Source organism: Papio anubis, chromosome 1 (assembly GCF_008728515.1).
Source record: "Papio anubis isolate 15944 chromosome 1, Panubis1.0, whole genome shotgun sequence".
Taxonomy (NCBI): Eukaryota; Metazoa; Chordata; class Mammalia; order Primates; family Cercopithecidae; genus Papio; species Papio anubis.
The window spans coordinates 164835582-164857505 of NC_044976.1; the positions used below are offsets into that span (position 1 = coordinate 164835582).

General features: G+C 37.5%; 1 protein-coding gene across 1 annotated transcript; it reads right to left on the minus strand.

The window, feature by feature from the left end:
- Nucleotides 1–377: 377 nt before the first annotated feature.
- LOC100997780 (complement factor H-related protein 2-like) lies at nucleotides 378–21692 on the minus strand. The gene is given in 5 exon segments (XM_031657434.1): nucleotides 378–810; nucleotides 1600–1782; nucleotides 8652–8828; nucleotides 10000–10194; nucleotides 21504–21692. Coding segments are annotated over 5 exon segments (813 nt in total). The 5' UTR covers nucleotides 21562–21692; the 3' UTR covers nucleotides 378–610.
- Between the last annotated feature and the right edge of the window lie 232 nt (nucleotides 21693–21924).

A 21924-nucleotide genomic window follows, 5' to 3' on the forward strand; every position in this document is an offset into this window, starting at 1 on the left:
AAGTTGACACATAAAACTAACCATCGCAGATGCTAATTCTCACCAAAACACGTATTATTTTGATTAGTTATGTGGATATACATAGTTGCAAGCTCTGAAAGAAGGCTAACATGAACTCCCAGGCTGTGACTGTTAGGAACTGACTTTCAATATATGTGGGGGTAATATTTAGATATAATTCCTTCAGTTACCAATAATATACTATGGAGTACCAAATAGCTGGAAGGAGAATATTTAATGCTCCCAACCCAAAGAAATGATAAGTGTTTGAGATAATGGATATACTAATTACCCTAACTGACCATTATACATTATATATATGGAAACATTACTATGTACCCCATGAATATATACAGTTATTGTCAATTTTTTTTTAAAAAAGGAAAAAAAAAAAAAAGACAATTCCTAGGTTATTACTTAGATTTGGTGAAGATAGTACTCACCATTGTGACATGTCTCAGATTGTAATTGCATTTTCACACATCAACACAAAATTTTATTTATGAATAAAAATGAGTAAAACAGTACTTGAAAAATGAAATTGAAAACAGATTTAATAGTAAATTCAGAAAAATATATGTGCATTTCACTAATAGTAATGCCATTTATTCTATTTTTCTTCACAACTGGGATATATCAGTTTTCCATCCTGACACACTGCTTGAAATGATTGAGATTTTGTTGAACGATATCCATATTTACAATCAAATTCAACTATGTCACCTGTTCTTGAATAAAGCTTTCGTTGGTTTGTCCATTTTAATTTTATATTATATTTTTCCATCATTTCTTGTGATATTACACATGGCTCTGAAAGTAGAAAAAAATGAACATAAAACATTAAGTAGTATGCAAATCTTTATAGACTCATAGACAGGTTTTCAAGTAGAATGTTATATGATGGTTGAGGAATTATTTCTCTAAATCCTTTCCAAACCAATGCTGTAAAAACATAATATAGATTTAAGTAAAGTTAAAATGGTAAACGATGTAAAAATGAGGTACTATGTTTAATGGATGATAATTTAAAGTTATTACCAGATTCATAACATCAATTGTTATATTAAGATAGTTGTATTTTAGAACCTGTCATTGCTGTTTCTGTTTGATTATGATTTTGGTGAAAGAATCCAAACTTTCAGTAATAAGATGAACAAGAACTGGGAATCAAATAGAGAAATGTAATGACATTAATAGCTAATAATATGGTATTATTCACTTGAAATTTGAAGAGAAAGCATATTTTAAGAGTCCTTATCTCACACACACACACACACACACATTTACACACAATGGTAACCATAGGTGGTGATGAATGTGTTAATTAATTTGTAGTAATCACTGCTTTATAAATATATCAAACAACATGTTATAGAACACGAATAGATTTTTTTAATTTATCAACTAAATGTTTTAAAATAAAACATAAATATAAAGAGAAAAATTTCTAAACTTTACATTCCATTATATAAACGTTTGGTAGGCAAGCATTCAGCAGAATGCTTGTTTGTTAATCTGTGAAAATTCTATTACAAACAGTGAAATATCAGACTCATCACACTGATTTTTCCAGACCCATGAGAATACTAAAGTATTTACCTAAGCATTTTGGTCATTCTGACCATTGTCCATTTCTACATGTTATTTGATTATTACCCTCAAGTTTATACAAGTCCTGGCATTGATACTCAACTGACGAACCTGGAGCATATACTGACAACGGGAATGAAGTAATGTCTCCATTGTCAATAGGTGGAGGGGGCCCACATTTTTCTGCAAAAACTAAAAAAACATCATTTGATTTACTGGGAGAGCAAATAAAACTGCAAGTTCAAATAAGGCAAATACAAACTAGGCACTTTATATTCTATCAGGGCTTTTGTGATTTGTGCTGAATGAAATGATTCCTGGAGTAAAATTTATCCTACAAACTGAAAGTTATATTTTAAGTTATTTTCTCCTGACTGAATGAACACATACAGCATTAACAAAGATGACACCTCGTAGTATTCCAGGATTAAGAAATGTTTTTCTAAATGAGTATGTGCTAAACAGATAGAAAGCTATGACAAACACAGAAAGTTTCTTATTTTAAATTCAACATTCTTTGGAGTTTATTGGGTCCATAGTCATTTCATTCTTTATTTTCATTTGCCTTACAAAAGAAACATTAATTCCTTGAAAAATTTAAACAATACAAATTAATAGAAAGTAAAAGGAAATTGCTGGATTCTTGGTATCGGCAAAATGAGGAACGAACTTTTCTACCTTTTCCTTATGCTAAGTACAACTCGAATTTTGGACACAATGTAAAAAAAAAAAAAAAAGAAAAGAACATAAGAAGACTCTGAAAGAGGCAGATCTAGCTAGAGACTTCAGGACTCAGGAATGATACAGCAGGGTTGTGCGGGTTTTCTTTTGGACTCCTGTATATCCTGGTTAGGACACTGGAGGAGACTGCAACCCAGTATTAATATGAGGTTCAGACAAAAAAAGAAAATCCCCAGAAGCGCCTACTTTCTATACCCAAAAGCCCAGGAAAAGAGCAGCCTTACAAGACCAGAATCATGTTTACCAATAACTTACATACTGTAGGAAAGATCCTAAGAAGCCAATGACCACCCTCCACACTCCCAGATAAACAGAGGTCAACTGTGGAACCTAAACTTTCACCCACATGGTCAAGTAACAAGACACCTCTCCCTTTCCCCATGATGTCAGCAGAAGCTAAGTGGGAAACCTGGGCTTATACCCAGCATGGCAGCAATGGAAGCTGCCAAATAAGACTTTTTGCAATCCAGTACTCAAAATATAACACCTAAAATATCTAGAATAAATTTAAAAATTACTCATCGTATTAAGGACCAGGAAAGTCTCAATAGAGAAAAGACAATTATTAATAACAGAAGACAACACTAAGAAGACACAGATGTTGAAACTGATGGTGCTTTGAAAAGTCCGGTAGGAATTATAAACCCAAATAGTAAAACAAGAATTAAAAAAAAAAACCCACTGGATAGGCTTAATACATGGGGAGTTGACAGATGAATAAATTCATGAACTTCAATACAGAGCAATATTAATTACTCAGTCTGAAAATAGACTGAAAACAGAAAGCTGAACTGAGCTTCAGAGACCTTGAGAATACAACAAACAATAACAAATAAGGAGAGGTGATCCAGAAAGAGAAAAGAAAAAGTACCGGACTGAAAACAATAAAAAAAAATGACTGAACACTTCCAAGATTGACCATAAGGCATAAACTAATAGTGACATGTAGAACCAACTAATACTGTACAATATTTTTCTCATAACTTGAAAAAATATATCAGCTATTTTGACTTAATTACATTAAATTGTTCCAAATCTATCAAAAATATAAGAAGGGAATGATATTAGAAGCCTGAGGAGATACTGGTAGCTGGAGCGCTTGAAATTACTCTTTTTTGCATTCACATCATTTATCACACATACTTGCCACCTGATATAGTTAGGCTTTGTGTCCCCACTCACATCTTATCTTGAATTGTAATCCCCAGGTATTGAGGCAGAGACACAGTGGGGGGTGGTTGGATCATGGGGATGGCTTCTCCCATGCTGTTCTCATGATAGTGAGTGAGTTCTCAAAAGATCTGATGGTTTTATAAGTGTTTGGAAGTTCCCCTTCACCCACTTGTCTCTCTCCTGCTGCCTTGTGAAGAAGTGCCTGCCTCCCCTTCTGCCATGATTGTAAGTTTTCTGAAGCCACAGCCATGTGGAACTGTGAGTCAATTAAACCTATTTTATTTATTTATTATTATTATTTTGAGATGGAGTCTCACTTTGTTGCCCAGACTGCAGTGCAGTGGCACTATCTCGGCTCACTACAGCCTCCGCCTCCCCAGTTCAAGTGATTCTCCTCCCTCATCCTCCTGAATAGCTGGGATTACAGGTGTGCACCACCATGCCCAGCTAATTTTTATATTTTAGTAAAGACAGAGTTTCACCATGTGGGCCAGGCTAGTCTCAAACTCCTGAACTCAAGTGATTCGCCTGCCCCAGTCTCCCAAAGTGCTAGGATTACAGGTGTGAGCCACCATGTCTGGCCAAACCTACTTTATTGATACATTACTCAGATTGGAGAAGTTCTTGATAGCAGTGTGAGAATGGACTAATACAGTCAATTGGTACAGTGGGCACTGCTATAAGGTACCTGCAAATGTGTAAGTGACTTTGGAACTGGGTAATAGGCAGAGGTTGGAACAGCTTAGGGGGCTCAGAAGAAGACAGGAAGATGAGGGACAGTTTGGAACCCCCTTGAGACTTGTTCAGCGGTTTTGACCAAAATGCTTATAGTGATGTGGACAATGAAGTCCAGGCCGAGGTAGTCTTAGACGGAAATGAGAAACTCATTGGGAACTGGAGCAAAGGTCACTCTTGCTATGCTGTAGCAAAGAGATTATAGGCAATTTGCCCCTGCCTTAGAGATCTGTGGAACTTTGAAGTTGAGAGAGATGATTTAGGGTAACTAGAGTAGGAAATTTCTAAGCAGCAAAATATTCAAGAGTGACAGACTATAAAAGTTTGCAAAATTTGCAGCCTGACCATGTAGTAGAAGAGAAAAACTAATATTCTGGGGAATAATTCAAGCCTGCTGCAGAAATTTGCATAAGTAACAAGGAGCCAAATGTTAATAGCCTAAGACAATGGCGAAAATGACTCTAGGGCATGTCAGAGATCTTTGAGGCTTTCCCATCACAGGCCTAGGAGGAAAAATAGTTTCATGGGCCTGGGCCCTGCTGCTGTGTGCAGCCTCAGGACCTGGTGCCCTGCTGAGTCCTAGCTGCTCCAGCTCCAGCTGTGGCTAAATGGGGCCAAGATACAGCTCACATCATTTTTTCAGAAGGTGCAAACCTCGAACCTCGGCAGCTTCCACATGGTTTTGTGCCTGTGGATAATGCACAGAAGATAAGATTTTGAGCTTTTTTTTGGTTCCAAGTGGGAATCTCTGCCTGGATTTCTGAGGTTGTGTGGAAATTCCTGCATGTCCAGGCAAAAGTCTGCAGGGGCGGAGACCTCATGGAGAACCTCTGCTAGGGCAGTGTGGAAGGGAAATGTAGGGTTGGAACCCCCACACAGAGTCACCACTGAGGCACTGCCGAGTGGAGCTTTGCATAGTGGGGTACTCTCCTCCAGACCACAGAATGGTAGATAAGTCAACAGCTTGTACTATGCACCTGGAAAGTCCACAGGCACTCAATGCCAGCCCATGAGAGCAGCCCTGGTGGCTGAACGCTGCAAAGCCACAGAAGTGGAGCTACCCAAGGCCTTGGTAGTCTACCCCTTGCATCAGTGTGTCCTGGATGTGAGACAAGGAGTCAAAGGAGACCATTTTTGGAGACTGAAGATTTAATGAGTGCCCTGCTGGGTTTTGAACTTGCATGGGGACTGTAGCCCCTTTCTTTTGGCCAATTTCACCCATATGGGGAGAAAGTTGGAGGGAAATTATAAATCAAATTTTTCCCAATTTTATAAATGGGTAACTAAATATCAAAGACTTTTTAAAAAACCCATCTTCTAAGTTTTTTGAACCTTTCCATTATTCTCATCTCTATCACTAGTATGTTTATAAAAACTCATTATGAATATCTTCTGATTCAATTAGAAATAATTATGTATATGAATATGTGTTTATTTTTCTTATTTAATCATCTCTCATTAATGTTTATTTCATAAAAGTATATATTAATTCTTACATAAAATACATAATTGACATTCAAGACAGAGTAAATAATCTGAATAAATCAAGTATACACACAAAAAAAATTGAAATATTTTCTAATTAATAATCTCATAAATATTATTTAAAGTGACTAGTTTTATGTACTGTTATTGGCACTTTAATGGTTTGATTGCAGTTTACTTGAGCAAATCCCACTAGAATGTGACTCATTTCACTTACATAAAACTTGTATCCCTAAATCTCTGTATTTTATTCCAAGATTTTGGATGGCAATTCTTTATTGATTGTCATCTTTTTAAAAATCTAATTGTAAAAACAAAATGCCATTGAAAATAATTGATCTGGCTGGGTGCAGTGGCTCATGTCTGTAATATCGGCACTTGGGAGGCCAAGGTTGGCAGATCACTTGAGGTTGGGAGTTCAAGACCAACCTGGCCAACTTGGTGAAACCCTGTCTCTACTAAGAATACGGAAAGTAGCTGGGTGTGGTGACACATGCCTGTAATCCCAACTACTCAGGAGGCTGAGGCACAAGAATCGCTTGAACCTTGGAGGCAGAATTTTCAGGGAGCCAAGATCACACCATTGCACTCCAACCTGGGCAACATAGTGAGACTCTGTCTCAAAAAAAAAAAATAATAATAATAATAAGGAAATAAGTAAGTAATTAAGTATATAAATAAATAAATAAATATAATTGATCTTGGCTGATGTAGGGTTTCCCAGCTGCTTCATTCATATGTGGTTATTGCATGGTGTTGTAGAAGGAATAATGGCTCCCAAAGATGGCTCTGTACTAATCCCTGGAACATAGATTACCATAACTTGCAAAATGTTACCTTAGATGAAAAAACAGACTATGCACCTATCATTATGAGTCTAGTTGCCCTGAAACTTTATTAACTCTCCATGGTGTTCTTGAGCTACCATTCAACCTTGGACATAGACTATTCTGCTGAATTCTTCCACTTTGGAGATTCTGACTTCCTCCATCTACTCTTATAACCTCAATATGTTGCCTTATGCTTTTGGAATAAGCAACAGGCAGAGAGGGAAAGGTAGCAATATTGTGAGAACTTGAACAAAAAGATGTGTTCTTTGTCAGACTAAATAAAATGGGCTAAGTTTTGAAGCAACTTTATCTTGGCAACTTAGTTTCTAAATGTCATTACTCACTGAATGGAACCAGAACTTATTGAAGGTATGGCTGATTCTAGTTCTTGGACAGGGAAAACATGAATTAAACCCGGGATATTTTTTGTGTCACAAAGCAACAGACTTAATCAAAGGCTAACAAAGTCATACAGACTGTACACAAGAGAGAGCCAGCTTGTATGGGATACAGCTGGTCAAACTTAATTTGTCAAGCTTCTAAAATATAATCGTTGGGCTGACAATAGCCATCATCCCACAAATTGAAGAGAGCTTGTTCATGACATAGAGAGAGCATGGAAATATTTATGCCATCATTGAAGCCTATAAATCCTGAACCCTATTCAATCACTGGAATTATCTGGTATTCATAACATTTGTTCTTTTTTTTTTTTTGCAAATGTTAATCATGTTTAATCCTGTAGTAATAGAAAGATACTATGATTTAACTATTTACCGAAAAACTATCACAGTTTCAGTTGTTTTAAGAAGACTCAGTTTTCTAGAAGTTTAAATTTAGTGAAGACAGGGTCTCACTCTGTTGCCCAGGTTGGAGTGCACTGGTGCAGTCATAGCTCACTGCAGTCTTGAACACCTGGGCTCAAGTGATCCTCCTGCTTCAGCCTTCCCAGTGGCTGGGACTACAGGCACACACCACTGTGCCCTGCTCTAGAGGTTTTAAATTAAATATTGAAGATGTGGAATAATATTTGATAACATAACATCTTTTGAAAAGCATACCACGGATTCTATTTCCTGATAGGATGGAATAGCTGGTATCAACATAGCATTCCACTGGAAAAAAATTAGAAAACTGTACAAAATATATATCAAGAACACTGGAAATCTCCCAGCACACAACCGTGATGACTAAGAAAATGAAAAAACCTCAAAACCCCAAACTACCATAGCACACAGCCCCATCTGTTTGCTGGGAGGCCTTTCTCATACTCTGTGCTGTGAGGGAGAACCCAGGAAGAACTCAGTGGTCTTCTTGAGTTGAGACTAATAAGGTCAGTCTTGGAGACTACGGTGGCCAGAAGTTACTGGGCATAGTAGCAGAGAGAAAGTGGTATGAAGAGAAAGAGCTGTAGAAGTTTCCATGGGGCTCCTTGTGTTTTTAGTTGAATACTGAGCTGTGCAAGCATAGGACGGAATCGTATTGGGCTGGGCGAAGAACAATTACTGAGGCGCTATAAAGACGAAGAATTACAAGAGTTCACACAGGACTGGGAGGCGCCATCATTTATGCCACAGGTTTCCCAAAGAATCGTTTTCCAAATGCTAAGCCGCTCACAAATAAACATACCTCTCAGAAGTATGGACTTTCTAAAACATAGGAATTGATGATTTATTCAATAAAGCATAAGAATTTAAATAAAGATACATATTAAATGCTGTCTTACTTACAAGACATTTTCATTAGAATTTGATTTATTTTCACTTTAATACTTCAGTTTTGTAACCATTTCTTGTCAACTAACCTGACACTATAAACCACACGCAGGCATTACTTAAACTTCAAGGGATTATATTCAAGGTGTATTCTTGTTTAATGTTTTTACTTATCACATACATTTGATTTATATAGTTAGGCAAACTATGTTATTGCACATCCATTTAGACACAATTGGAACTGAAAATCAAATGAATAATGATAGAAGTATGTGGTAAAACTTATATATAACCTATATTTAATTTGTAAAAAAAAAAAAGATTTATTTTTTTTAAACTTTATAATATATAACAGTATCTGAGAGAACAGCGTTGTACTTACTAGTGGACCTGCATTTGGGAGGAGCAGATCAGCCCCGTTCCACACATGAAATATTGTTCTCCTTGTTTTGAAGGCTGTATCCTGTGTTGCAAATAATTTGTACAGTATCTCCTTCCAGATGTGTTTGTTCTGAAGATTCAGAATGACCATTTTCCACAAAAGGAAAGAAACACAGTCCTAAGGACCCCAAAACGGATTAATATACAAGATGGAAGTAGCAAAGAAAAAGTACAACTGCATTTTAAAATATTTTAATAAATTGGGTGAAGTGGCTCATGCTGGTAATCCCTGCACTTTGAGAGGCTGAGGCGAGTGGATCACTTGAGGCCAGGAGTTTGAGACCAGCCTGGCCAACATGGTGAAACCCTGTTTCTACTAAAATTACAAAAATTAGAGGGCATAGTGGTGCGCACTTGTAATTCCAGCTAGTCTGGAGGCTGAGACAGGAGAATCACTTGAACCCAGAAAGCAGAGGTAGCAGTGAGTTGAGAAGGCGCCACTGTACTCCAGCCTGGGTGACAGAGTCTTACTCTGTCTCAAGAAAAAAAAAAGGAAAACTTTCAAAGCTGAAATCAAATATAAACATTTTCAAAAGACTTTAAGTCATACTACTATATATATATATGCTGAAATATATTTTTGTTTCTTTTATATGTACATATAGAAGAAAATATTTCATATTGTTGCTCTATGGTTTTTATAATAAAATATTTTATGTTTATAAACTATTTTAGGGACAAAGAACATCTTCATATATCTATTTCTCTCTTAACTCTCAAAAATGTTTCTTAGGAGAAAGATCATTGCTACTTCCTTTGTTGCCTCATCTGTCTGTCTCCCAATTGTTTTCTCTTTTAATACACCTGTTATCATTGGAGTCTGCTCTCTACATTTATTGGAATATTAATAGCTGCACTTTGAAGGACCAAATAAATGATTTATTGAAATATAAAAGTGAAAATGCTAAACCTCCTTGCAATGTGCAGAAGAATGGTAAATTCAAAACAGAATATGTATAAAAATGGCATTTTAAAGGAAAACTATGATCAGGCTACTGCCAAATGAATATTAGTAAAGAAATATTAGCAGTCAAATATATTAATCATCAGTCTAAAACAATTAATATATTTCAACACGTAGAGCATTTCCATGTAATATGGAAATTACATGGAATTTATTCTTCATTGATTCTCATAGGAGGCATCTCAAACTTGGAGGACTACATCTCCCATCTTTCCAGCTCCTCTGGTCACTGCCCCTGTGATTATCAAGACCTTATGGTCTTGTCTGGCACATCCTTCTTTATTCACTGAATGACATCCATTTAATGAACAGGGCATTTACTCACTGAGACACTTTGGTGTTGGTGACCATCCTTCTTCCGTGCGTGTTATGCGAGTCCAAAAGGATTTTGACGGAGACACAAAATTATATTCACAGGAGTAATAGAAAACTTCCCCTGTAGGAACTTGGGAGAATGGCTTATGTTTTTCTTCATCATATAGAATTCCATGTTTTATTTTTGGAAAATCACAAAATGTTGCTGGGAAAATAACACAAAACTGTAGAATTACATAATAAGCTACATAAATAAATCAGTAGATTATATTTTAATCATCTCATTTACAGTTTTTTTCTTTCATTTAGCTTAAATGCCTTTAGCTTAAATGCTTTCCAGTGTACAAATTAGGAATGAAAAACCATCACTAATTAAGGGTACAAAAGTATTTGAGGAGGTCATTGCTAATGCATATAAAATTTATATTTTGGAGTGATATGAAGTATGAACTCTCCTGCAATTTCTTCAAGAAGAAAACCCTCACACCACAATTTAAGAATGAAGCAGAGTATAAGAGTAGCAAATCTTCCTTATCTGCATAGTATACAGTAGAGGAGTGATAAGGTTGCTCTTAGCTCTCAACTTACTTCTTTTCTCTATTCTCATTGACCATCATAGGTATCTCCACCAGAAACTCTGCCCTATTTTTTTTTCTGGTGCGGTAAAGATGTTGGGTAGGTAGTTTTGTTGTTTGTTTACTAATATCATTTTGAATATTTTCTGGTTACAAAGTTAATATAGTTTCAGTGGAAATAATTTAGAGAATATAAGAAAATCACTAAGAACAACTCAATCAAGATAAATTTAGAGCTAAACTCTGCTAAATGTTGTATATACAAATATGTATTTGTATATTTGTATTTATATGTGTATACTTGTATTTTGGTTTTTATAATAAAATGTGCATGTTTATAGCTGTTTTAGGACAAAGAACATCTTGTATATCTATTTCTCTCTGCTCTCATAAATGTTTCTCGGAGAAAAGATCATTTGCATATTTCCTTTGTTGTAGAAGTACTTACATTGGAATTAGTATAAATAATCTAGAAATTACTTAAGTTACTTAAATTGTATGAGAGGGCTGGGTGTGGTAGCTGATGCCTGTAATCCCAGCACTTTGGGAGGTTGAGGCGGGTGGATCACTTGAGGTCAGGAGTTTGAGACCAGCCTGACCAACATGGCGAAAACCCATCTCTACTAAAACACCATAATTATACAATTGGTGGTGTATCCTGTAATCCCAGCTACCGGGGAGGCTGAGGCAGAAAGAATCACTTGAACCTGGAGGAGGTTGCAGTGAGCCAGAATCACGCCACTAAGCCCTCAGCACAGGAGGCGTGAAACAGACTGCACCTCAAAAATAAATAAATGCAAACAAATAGAGGCGAACAAGATGACGAGGCCACAGGAACAGAAACTCTGATCTCAACTCCAGCTCCAGCGACACAGAAGACGGTGTTTGTTTTCAACTGAGGTGCCTGGTTCATCTCACTGGGGAGTGCAGGGCCAGTCAGTTGCTTACAGTCGGCTGCAGCCCGATCAGCTGAGGCTGAAGCAGAGGCGGGGCATGCCTCTGGGCAGGAGGAATCCCTTTCCTAGCCGGGGGAACTGAGACACACAACACCTGGAAAATCAGGTAACTCCCACCCAATATTATTGCGCTTTAAGCAAACAGGCACACCCAGGAGGATCATATCCCACCTGGCCGGGGAGGGTCCCAGCCCATGAGCCTCCCTCATTGCCTGGCAGTCTGCTGATCTGCAGCCAAGAGGCATGGCGGGGAGGCTGGGGAGGGAAGCCACCATTGCTGTGAGGCTAAGTGATGAAACAAAGCTGCTGGGAAGCTACAACCTGGACAGGCTCACAGCAGCTCAAGGCTTGCACTGTCTCATGAGACTCCACCTCTCTGGGGTTTGGGGCTTTGGCCACGCTTAACAACAACAACAACAACAAAGCAATGAAAAGGAAACTCTGCAGGCCTGTGACTCTGTCTGGCAGCTTTAGAGAGGCAGTGGATCTCCCAACACGGGCTGAGATCACAGAGCGGACAGGGCTGCCTATAGTGAGTTACATTTCGAGAGTAGCAGCCTAACTGGAGACATCCCCACTGAGGCAGTCTGACACCCCACACCTCTGGGAACAGATGCACTGAGGCTTCCAAAGCAGAATCAGACAGGTACACTCATGTTCAGAAATATTCTATCTTCTTTTGGCCTCTGCTGCCTGATACAGGCAAGCAGGGTCTGGAGTGGACCTCAAGCAATTCCGCAGACCAGCTGAGGGGTCCACAGCTATTGAAAGGAAAACAGCATCAACAGGAAGGACACCGCTTATCAATTTTATCACCATCATCAAAGACCAAGGTAGATAAAACCACAAAAGATGGGGAAAAAGCAGAGACAGAAACTGGAAATTCAAAACCAGGCATCTCCGGCAAAAGGGGCGCGGCTCGCCATATGGATCAGTGACGACGGATGAGAAGGAACTGGTCATTTCAGAATAGGTGGAATCAAACTTCGGGACGAAGACCGTCGGCAAAGGTGGGAAAATTGACAGACTGGTTCGTCTAGAGAAGGTCATAAACGAAATAGAAAGAGGTCGCTCCAGCTCGAAAATGCGTGACAAATGCACAAACAGTAACGACTCGGTCGTGGAAGAAAATTATCAGCGATTGAGGATCAAATGAATAAATAGGCGAGAAGAAAACAAAGAAAAAATAGAAAAGCCTGCAAGAAGTATGGGATTGTGTAAAAAGACCAAATCTACGTCTGGTCAAAGTTACCTGAAAGTGAGGGGAAGAAATGGAACCAAGTTAAGAGAAACCTCTTGGGATATCATCCAGAGGAACTTCCACAACCTAGTAGGGCAGGCCAACATTCAAATCCAGGAAATGAGAGAGCATGCAGGGGTATATAGAGGAAGGCAGCTCCAGAACCTTACATAATTGCCAGATTCACAAAGTTGAAATGAAGGAAAAAATGCTAAGGCAGGCAGAGAAGGTCGGGTTACCCACAGGAAGCCCATCAGGACTCACAGCAGATCTCTGAGGCAGAAACTCTCCAAAGCTGAAGAGAGTGGGGGCCAATATTCAACATTCTTGAAAGGTACAAGCCCAAATTTCATGTCCAACCAAGCTGGGTTTCCTTAAGTGGAAAGGGAGAAATAAAATCCTTCCTGAGATAAGCAAATGCTTAGAGATTTTGTCACCACTAAGGCCTGCCTTACAAGAGACCTGAAGGAAGCCTCAGCATGGAAAGGAACAACCGGTACCAGCCATTGCAAAAACATGCAAAATGTAAAGACCATCGAGGGCTAGGAAGAAACTGCATCTTCGCAGAGCAAAATAGCAAGTTAATATCATAATGGCGGGATCAAGTTCCATAACAATCTGCTTATGCGTAAATGGACTAAATGCTCCAATGAGAAAGGAGCCACAGACTGGCAAGAGCTGGATAAAGAGTCAAGGTCCATCAGTCTCACGGTATTTAGAGAGGGAATATCTGCCGCAGAGACAGCCACTTAGGCTCAAAATAGGGATGGAGATTTACTAAGCAAATGGAGAACAAAAAAAGCAGGGGCTTGCAATCCTAGTCTCTGATAAAACAGACTTTTAAACCATCAAAGATCAAAAGAAGAGACAAAGGCCATTACATAATGGTCCAGGGATCAGTCAACGGAAGAGCTAACTTATCCTAAATATATATGCACCCAATACAGGAGCACCCAGATTCATAAAGCAAGTCCTTAGGGGGCTTACAATTTCCTTCCCGGCACTTTCCATTTGTTGGTTGAGATCCCCATTTGAGACCCATTCCATTCCGGGGTGAACTCATCTCTGCAGCAAGCAGACTAATGAACATCCATAGAGCTCTCACCCCAAATCAACAGAATATACATTCTTCTCAGCACCCACATCATGCATTACTCCAAAGTCCGGCCACGCCAGGTGGAGGTAGCACTCCTCAGCGATACCGAGCCAGAAATTATAACAAACTGTCTCTCAGACCACAGTGAAATCAAACTAGAACTCAGGACTAAAGCTCAATCAAGCCGCTCCTTCCATGGAGGCTTGAACAACCTGCTCTGGGCCGGCTACTGGGTGCATAACAGAAATGAAGGCAGAAATAAAGATGTTCTTTGAAGAGCCAAGCTGAGAACAAAAGATACAACATACCAGAATCTCAGGACACATTTAAAGCAGTGTGCAGAGGGGTATAGCACTAAATGCCCACCGAAGGCGGAAAGATCAAAATTGACACTCTAACATAAATTAAAGAACTAGAAGCTTAAAGAGCAAACTTTTATTCCAAAAGGTAGCGAAAGGCAAGAAATAACTAAGATGGTAGGGCAGAGGAGATAGAGACACAAAAACCCTCAAAAATCAATGAATCCAGGGTTGGTTTTTGAAAAGATCAACAAAATTGACAGACCACTAGCAAGTCTAATAAAAAGAAAGAGAAAGAATCAAATGATGCAATTAAAAATGATAAAAGGGGATATCACCACCGACCCACAGAAATACAAACTACCATCAGAGGAATACTATAAACACTCTCACATGAAATAAACTGAGAAGGAAACCTAGAAGAAATGGATAATTTCCTGGACACTTACACTCTTCAAGACTAAACCAGGAAGAAGTTGAATCCCTGAATAGACCAATAGTAGGCTCTGAAATTGAGGCAATAATTAATAGCCTACCAACCAAAAAACGTCAGGACCAGATGGATTCACAGCTAAATTCTACCAGAGGTATAAGGAGGAGTTGGTACCATTCCTTCTGAAACTATTCCAATCAATGAAAAGAATCCTCCCTAACTCTGTTTATGGGCCAGCATCATCCACAAATGCAAAGCCTGGCAGAACACAACAAAAGAGAATTTTAGATAATATCCCTGATGAACATCGTGCCAAAAATCCTCAATAAAATGCAGCGGCAGTTCAGCAACGCATCAAAAGCTTATCCACCATGATCAAGTGGGAAGCTTCATCCCTGGGATGCAAGGCTGGTTCAACATTCACAAATCAATAAACAATCAGCATATGGCAGAGACCAAAGACAAGAACCACATGATTATCTCAATAGATGCAGAAAGGCGACAGAAATTCCAGCAGCCCTTCATGCTAAGCGCTCAATAAATTCGGTGTGATGGGCGTTACCTCAAAGAAATAATAAGAGCTATTTATGACAAACCCACAGCCAATATCATACTGAATGGGCAAAAACTGGAAAAATTCCCTTTGAAAACTGGCACAAGACAGGGATGCCCTCTCTCACCACTCCTATTCAACATGGTGTTGGAAGTTCCTGGCTGGGGCAATTGAGCAGAGAGAAAGAAATCAGAATTATTCAGTTAGGAAAGAAAGAGATCAAAATTGTCCCTGTTTGAAATTGACATGATTGTATATTTAGAAAAGAAACCCCACATTGTCTCAGCCCAAAATCTCCTTGGCTGATGGCAACTTCAACAAAGTCTCAGGATACAAAGTGTGCTGCAAATCCACCGGCATTCTTATACACCAGCCAACAGACAAACACAGAGCCAAATCACTTGAATGAACTTCCCATTCCACGGTATCCCAAGAGAATCAAATGCACAGGAATCCAACTTGCAAAGGGATGTAAAGGACCTCTTCAGGAGAACTACAACCACTGCTCAGTGAAATAAAAGGGACACAAACAAATGGGAAGACATTCCATGCTCATGGATAGGAAGAATCAATATAAATTGAAAATGCATACTGCCAAGGTAATTTATAGATTCAGTACCATCCCCATCAAACTGCCAATAGGGTTTCTTCACCAGAATTGGAAAAAGCTGCTTTAAAAGTTCATATGGAACCAAAAAGAGCCCTCATCTCCAAGAACCAATCCTAAGTCAAAAGAACAAAGCTAGGAGGCATCATACCTGACTTCCAAACTATACTACAAGGCTGCAGTAAACAAAACAGCATGGTACTGAGAACAAGTAAGAGATATAGACCAATGGAACAAGAACAGAGTCCTCAAGAAATAATACCACACATCTACAGCCATCTGATCTTTGACAAACCTGAGAAAAACAAGAAATGGGAAAAGGATTCCCTATTTAATAAATAGTGCTAGGAAAATTGGCTAGCCATAAGTAAGCTGAAACTGGATCCTTTCCCTTACTCCTTATACGAAAATTAATTCAAGATGGATTAGAGACTTAAATGTTAGACCCTAATACCATAAAATCCTAGAGGAAAACCTAGGTAGTACAAATTCAGGGACATGGGCATGGGCAAGAACTTCATCTAAAACACCAAAGCAGCGGCAACCAAAAAGCTAAAGTGAGCGAAATGGGATCTCATTAAACTAAAGAGCTTCTGCACAGCAAAGAAACTACCAACAGAGTAGACAGGCAACCTACAGAATGGGAGAGAAAATTTTGCAATCTACTCATCTGACAAAGGGCTAATATCCAAGAACCTACAAAGAACTCCAACAAATTTACGAAAAAACAAAACAACCCCATCAAAAGTGGGCAAAGGATATGAACAGACATTTCTCAAAGAGGCATTCATACGAAAGCCAAGCAGACATAGCAGAAAAAATGCTCATCATCACTGGCCATCAGAGAATGCAAATCAAAACCTACAATGAGATACATCTCGCACCAGTTAGAATGGCGATCATTCAAGAGATCAGGAAACAACAGGTGCTGGAGAGGATGTGGAAATGAGAACACTTTCACTTTTCTGTTGGTGTACAGGATTGTAAACTAAGTTCAACCATTATGAGAAAACAGTATGGCGATTCCTCAAGGATCTAAAACTAGATGGCTACCGCCTGTTGGCCATCCCATTACTGGGATATGCAAAAGGACCATAAAATTATGCTGCTATAAAGACACATGCACCGTGTATGTTTATTGCAGCACTATTCTAATAACAAAGACTTGGAATCAACCCAAATGTCCATCATTTTGACAGATTGGGTTAGAAAATCATGGCACATATACACCATGGAATACTGTGCAGCCCATAAAAGGATGAGTTCGTCCTTTGTAGGGACATGGATGCAGCTGGAAACCATCATTCTTAGCAAACTAAACAAGAACAGAAAACCAAACACCGCATGTATTCTCTCACTTGAGTTGGGAACTGACCAACAGGAGATCCACTTGGACTCAGGAGGAACATCACACACCGGGGCCTATCATGGGGAGGGGGGAGGGGGGAGGGATTGCATTGGGAGTTATACCTGATGTAAATGACGAGTTGATGGGTGCAGCAGACTAACATGGCACAAGTATACATATGTGGCAAACCTGCATGTTATGCACATGTACCCTACAACTTAAAGTATAATAATAATAAATAAATTAAAAAAAAAAAAAAAAAAAGAATAAATTCCTTCTATTATAATGTCATATCAAAAAGCAGCCCAATAAACAAATGATAACAATAAAAACCAGTAAGATATAAAAAAAAAAAAAGTAAACAAATAAATAAATAAAATAAAATAAAATAAAATAAAATAAAATAAACTGTATGGGAGGATATGCACAGGTTATATAAAAATACTACACCATTCTCTCTGAGAGACTTGAGTATCCTTGGATTTTGGTATCTACTGGGGGTGGGTAGAGTCCTGGAACCAATTCCTTGAGGATACTAAAGAACTACTGTATATATGTATATATGCATCCATACGCACTACGGTGCAAGATACATTAAAGCAATGTAGAAAATGAGTGAAATCTTCGTACTTTTTGACTCTTTTTTGTGTACACATACATATATACACACACATATTTTTTAGTAGACTTTATTTTTTATTTACAGGTTTTTCACAGCAAAATTGAGTGGAAGGTACAGAGATTTCCTACATACCACTTCCTCTTCCCTACCACATGGATAACCTCCCACACCATCAATATAATTATCACCCAAAGTCCATAGTTTATGTTAGGGTTCACTCTTGATATTGTACATTCTATGGGTTTGATATACTTTATCTTTGAGTAAGTATTTAGCTCAATATATTTCCTCAATATAATACTGCTCTTTGTTTTTATCTCAAGATATTTTTGCAATATAGTACTGTTGCATAAGGAATATTTTTATTTTTCACCTTATTTGGAAGATGTGTGCAGAAATTAAGCTGACAAATCAAGAGAAATTTCTCTTTTTCATCTATCTACAAGTAACGTTTAATGTTACACAATATTTGAAATATTTTCACCTTATGAAACCTGAAATTGATTGTCTGTTTAAAATTTGACATTAGATAGTTTTGGTAAAGGTATTGAGGGAAAGACTCCCGTCTTGATAGTATTAACCTATCATAACTCTTTCGATTATCCTTCACTCCTCCAAAATTATAGTAGTTTATTTTCATACATTTGCACCTACATATTCTTTGCTATCCAGAATAACTTGGTTTTCCAGAACTAACTCTATGACATTCATCAAATATTCATTGTGCATATCTGCAGTGGTGCTAGCTAGGAGTGTTAATGTCTTTTTGCAAACCTCCTTTACACAACCACCCACTTCAAAAGTAGAAAATAATTTTTCTTGTCTCAACATTCTGATAGAATACTATGAATATATTTCTTCTGGGATATATATACACACACACACATTATATATATATATGCACACACACACACACACACAGTCATACAGTTATTCAACACATAATGACATTTTGGTCGATGACTGATTGCTTATATGACAGGGGACCCATAAGATTAGAGTGTAGCTGAAAAATTCCTATCACCTAATAGCCATCATAGCATTGCAGTGCAATATATTACTCACATGTTTGTGGCACTGCCGGCGTAAACAAACCTACAGCATTGTCAGTCACATAAAAATACACCACACACAATTTTGTACAGTACGTAATACTTGATGATGATAATATAGAAGTGTTACTGGTTAATGTATTTCATATACTATAATTGTTATCAGTATTTTATAGTTCACTTCTTCTATTCACTGTTTTACAGTTAATTTTTCCTCAGGTCCTTCAGTAACTATTCGAGAAGAAACCTTTGTTATCACAGGAGAGGACAGCTCCATGTGTGTTACCACCCTGAAGACCTTCTAGTGGGACAAGAGTGGAGGAATAAGATAGTGGTACTGATGATCCTGATCCTTTGTAGGCCAAGGTTAATGTGTGTGTTTGTGTCTGCTTTTAACAAAAGGTTTAAAAAGTAAATAAATAAGTAAAATATTTAAAAGAGAAAAGCTTATAGAACAAGAATAGAAATAAAAAATCTTTTGTACATCTCTACAATGTTTTTAAGCTAAATATAATCTCAAAAGACAAAAAGAATTAAAGTTGATGAAGTAAAACGGTTAATATAAACTAAGGTTAATTTATTATCGAAGAAAAGTTTTAAAATAAATTTAGTCTATCCCGGGTGTATCAAAAACTCAGTAATTAGCACTAAAGAACTTATCCATGTAACCAAAAACCACCTGCTCCCGCCAAAACTATTTAAATAAATTAATTAATTAATAAAATAAATTAGTCTAGCCTAAGTATACAGTGTTTATTCCACCTCCACTAGTGTATGGTAATGTTCTAAGCTGTCATATTCACTCACCACTCATGTAATGACTTACTGAGAGCAACTTTCAGTCCTGCACACCCTATTCATGGTAAGAGTCGCATACAAGTGTGCCATTTGTAATGTTTTGTACTGTATTTTTATTGTATTTTTTCTATATTTAGATAAACATATACTTACAATGGTGCTACAGTTGCCCACAGTATTCAGTACCGTAACGTACTGTACAGGTTTGCAGCCTAGGAGCGACAGGCTGTACACCATATGACCTAGTTAGGTAGTAGGCTATACAACCTAGGTTTGTGTAAGTACACCCTACAATGTTTGAATAAGAAAGAAATCGCCTAAGGATGAACTTCTCAGAACGTGCCCCTATCATTATGTATGACTGTTTATACACACACACACACGTGCGCGCACACACACACTCACAGTCACATATAGTCTTGCAATTTATTGGCCTATTTACATTTTGCTTTTCTTTGGGACACTATGGTAAGTTGCAGTGAGGTGTGGTTAGGCTTGTCATTTTCTTCCAGCTTCTTTGCTACATGAAGCACAACATATTGCTTGATGAATATTTTGCTACTGGAAGCATGCAGTTTTCTATGTATACAAATGTGTTGCTTCAGTGTGTTGTTTTTGCTGTTTGGCAGGGCTCTCAATAGACACCTAAAGGACAGTGTAACACACATTTACAGATCATTTAACATCTAGGCAACCTTTAGATAGAATGTCACTGAAGTTTCTCCCAGAGACTGGATTGAAGCTTGAACATTTTTTTGGTGGGGGGAGGGTTAGGAATTGTCAAAATTCTGTATATTTCTCTCATATTTTTCACTTGTCTTCCTCTGTTTCCCCCCTATTTAGAAATCCTCTTGTAATGCCATTTGTAATAGGTGTATAAGGCACTTAATGAATACCATAAACATAGACTTAAGAAAAATCAAATACACTCATACAGTCGCACTCCTGTGATTGCAACTCAGCACTAAAAGTGAAAACAAAATAAAATGAATTTCAAACCAATAGAAATAATGCTTTGCAACACTTCTAAGGGCAAATATTTAAAGGAAAGAATTTTATTGTTCATATCGTTCTCTTATGTTAGGACAGACGAGAAACTGTTCAAATAAAACTTCAAAGGTCTGTAAACATTAGGAAACAGCAAAACAGTAAAGTAAAAACTTTCTGGAAATCAAAGAGTAAAGCATAATGATCGAAACTCCATGTACACACATAGTTTAATTAGTATCCTAGACCTTGGTAGAGATTTTATTTGCAATTCATGTGGTATGGTGGCCTTAATTTCAACATGAAATAAAATAGGACCATTTATAAAATATCATAAGAAGCAGTTTGTAATATTATTAAAGAGGTGATACATTACTTCATTCTTGATATTTAAGAGCTCAGAAGGAGCAATTTCTTGACAGTTCACTGGTTTATATATAAGTGATATTTTCTATTGTTTCAGTAAAATATATTTCCCTCTGTTGAATGATAATTAGATTGAATGGGAATTCCATTTAAAATTTAAAGACCTTTAAAATTTACATGATCAAATCTAAGAAAATAAAATCCTAAAAGCATTTTGAAGGTGGCCAAATCTTTTTGAGATTGATTTTTCTAGTTAGTGGCATTGCAGAGTTTATGCAGAATTACACTAATACTTCACCTTGCCACTGTGATTATAGCAGATTTTCCTTCATTTAATTCATCTTTACATTCTCTGTTTGGCGGCCATTTACCTTTGCAACTTAGAGGATGGAGAGAACTAATTTTATTCTATTTTCCTGCTAATTGCATGTTAGAAAGTATTTCCATAAAATAGATTAACATTATAAATCATTTAAAATATTTTCAGCTATTTATTCACTAAAAAATATATAAGCATACACACCAAAACGGATAAATGTATCTGAAAAAGGAACTAAACATTCAGGTCTGCTTTCAACTTACCTTCTCCCCCAACAGAGGATATCTGTGAGATCAGAATTACACTGATCATGAGCCACATGCCTGGTAGTTCCAATCTTATATAATTAAAAATACTTCAGTGGCGGTGGTGTTGCTTTGAATCCTCTTTTACTAACAGTTATGAGCATGACTTTGAATTTCAGCGTACTAACTGGAAGCTAGTTTAGTAATGTCCTTTGTGGTAAACATCAAAGTTCATGGAGGGTTGTGCAAAATAAGCAAATAGTGTCTAATCAGTGTTTTCATAATAATACTCTGAATTTATCATGTAATATTTACTTGAGCAAAATAAAAGTTGTTCAATATCCTTGCTGTGGTCCCTGAGTCTCTGAGTTTGGAATATTCAGAAATGGGCCATTGAAGAGGAAAGAGGAAGCCCCTTCTTTTTTCTAGCCAAGATTTC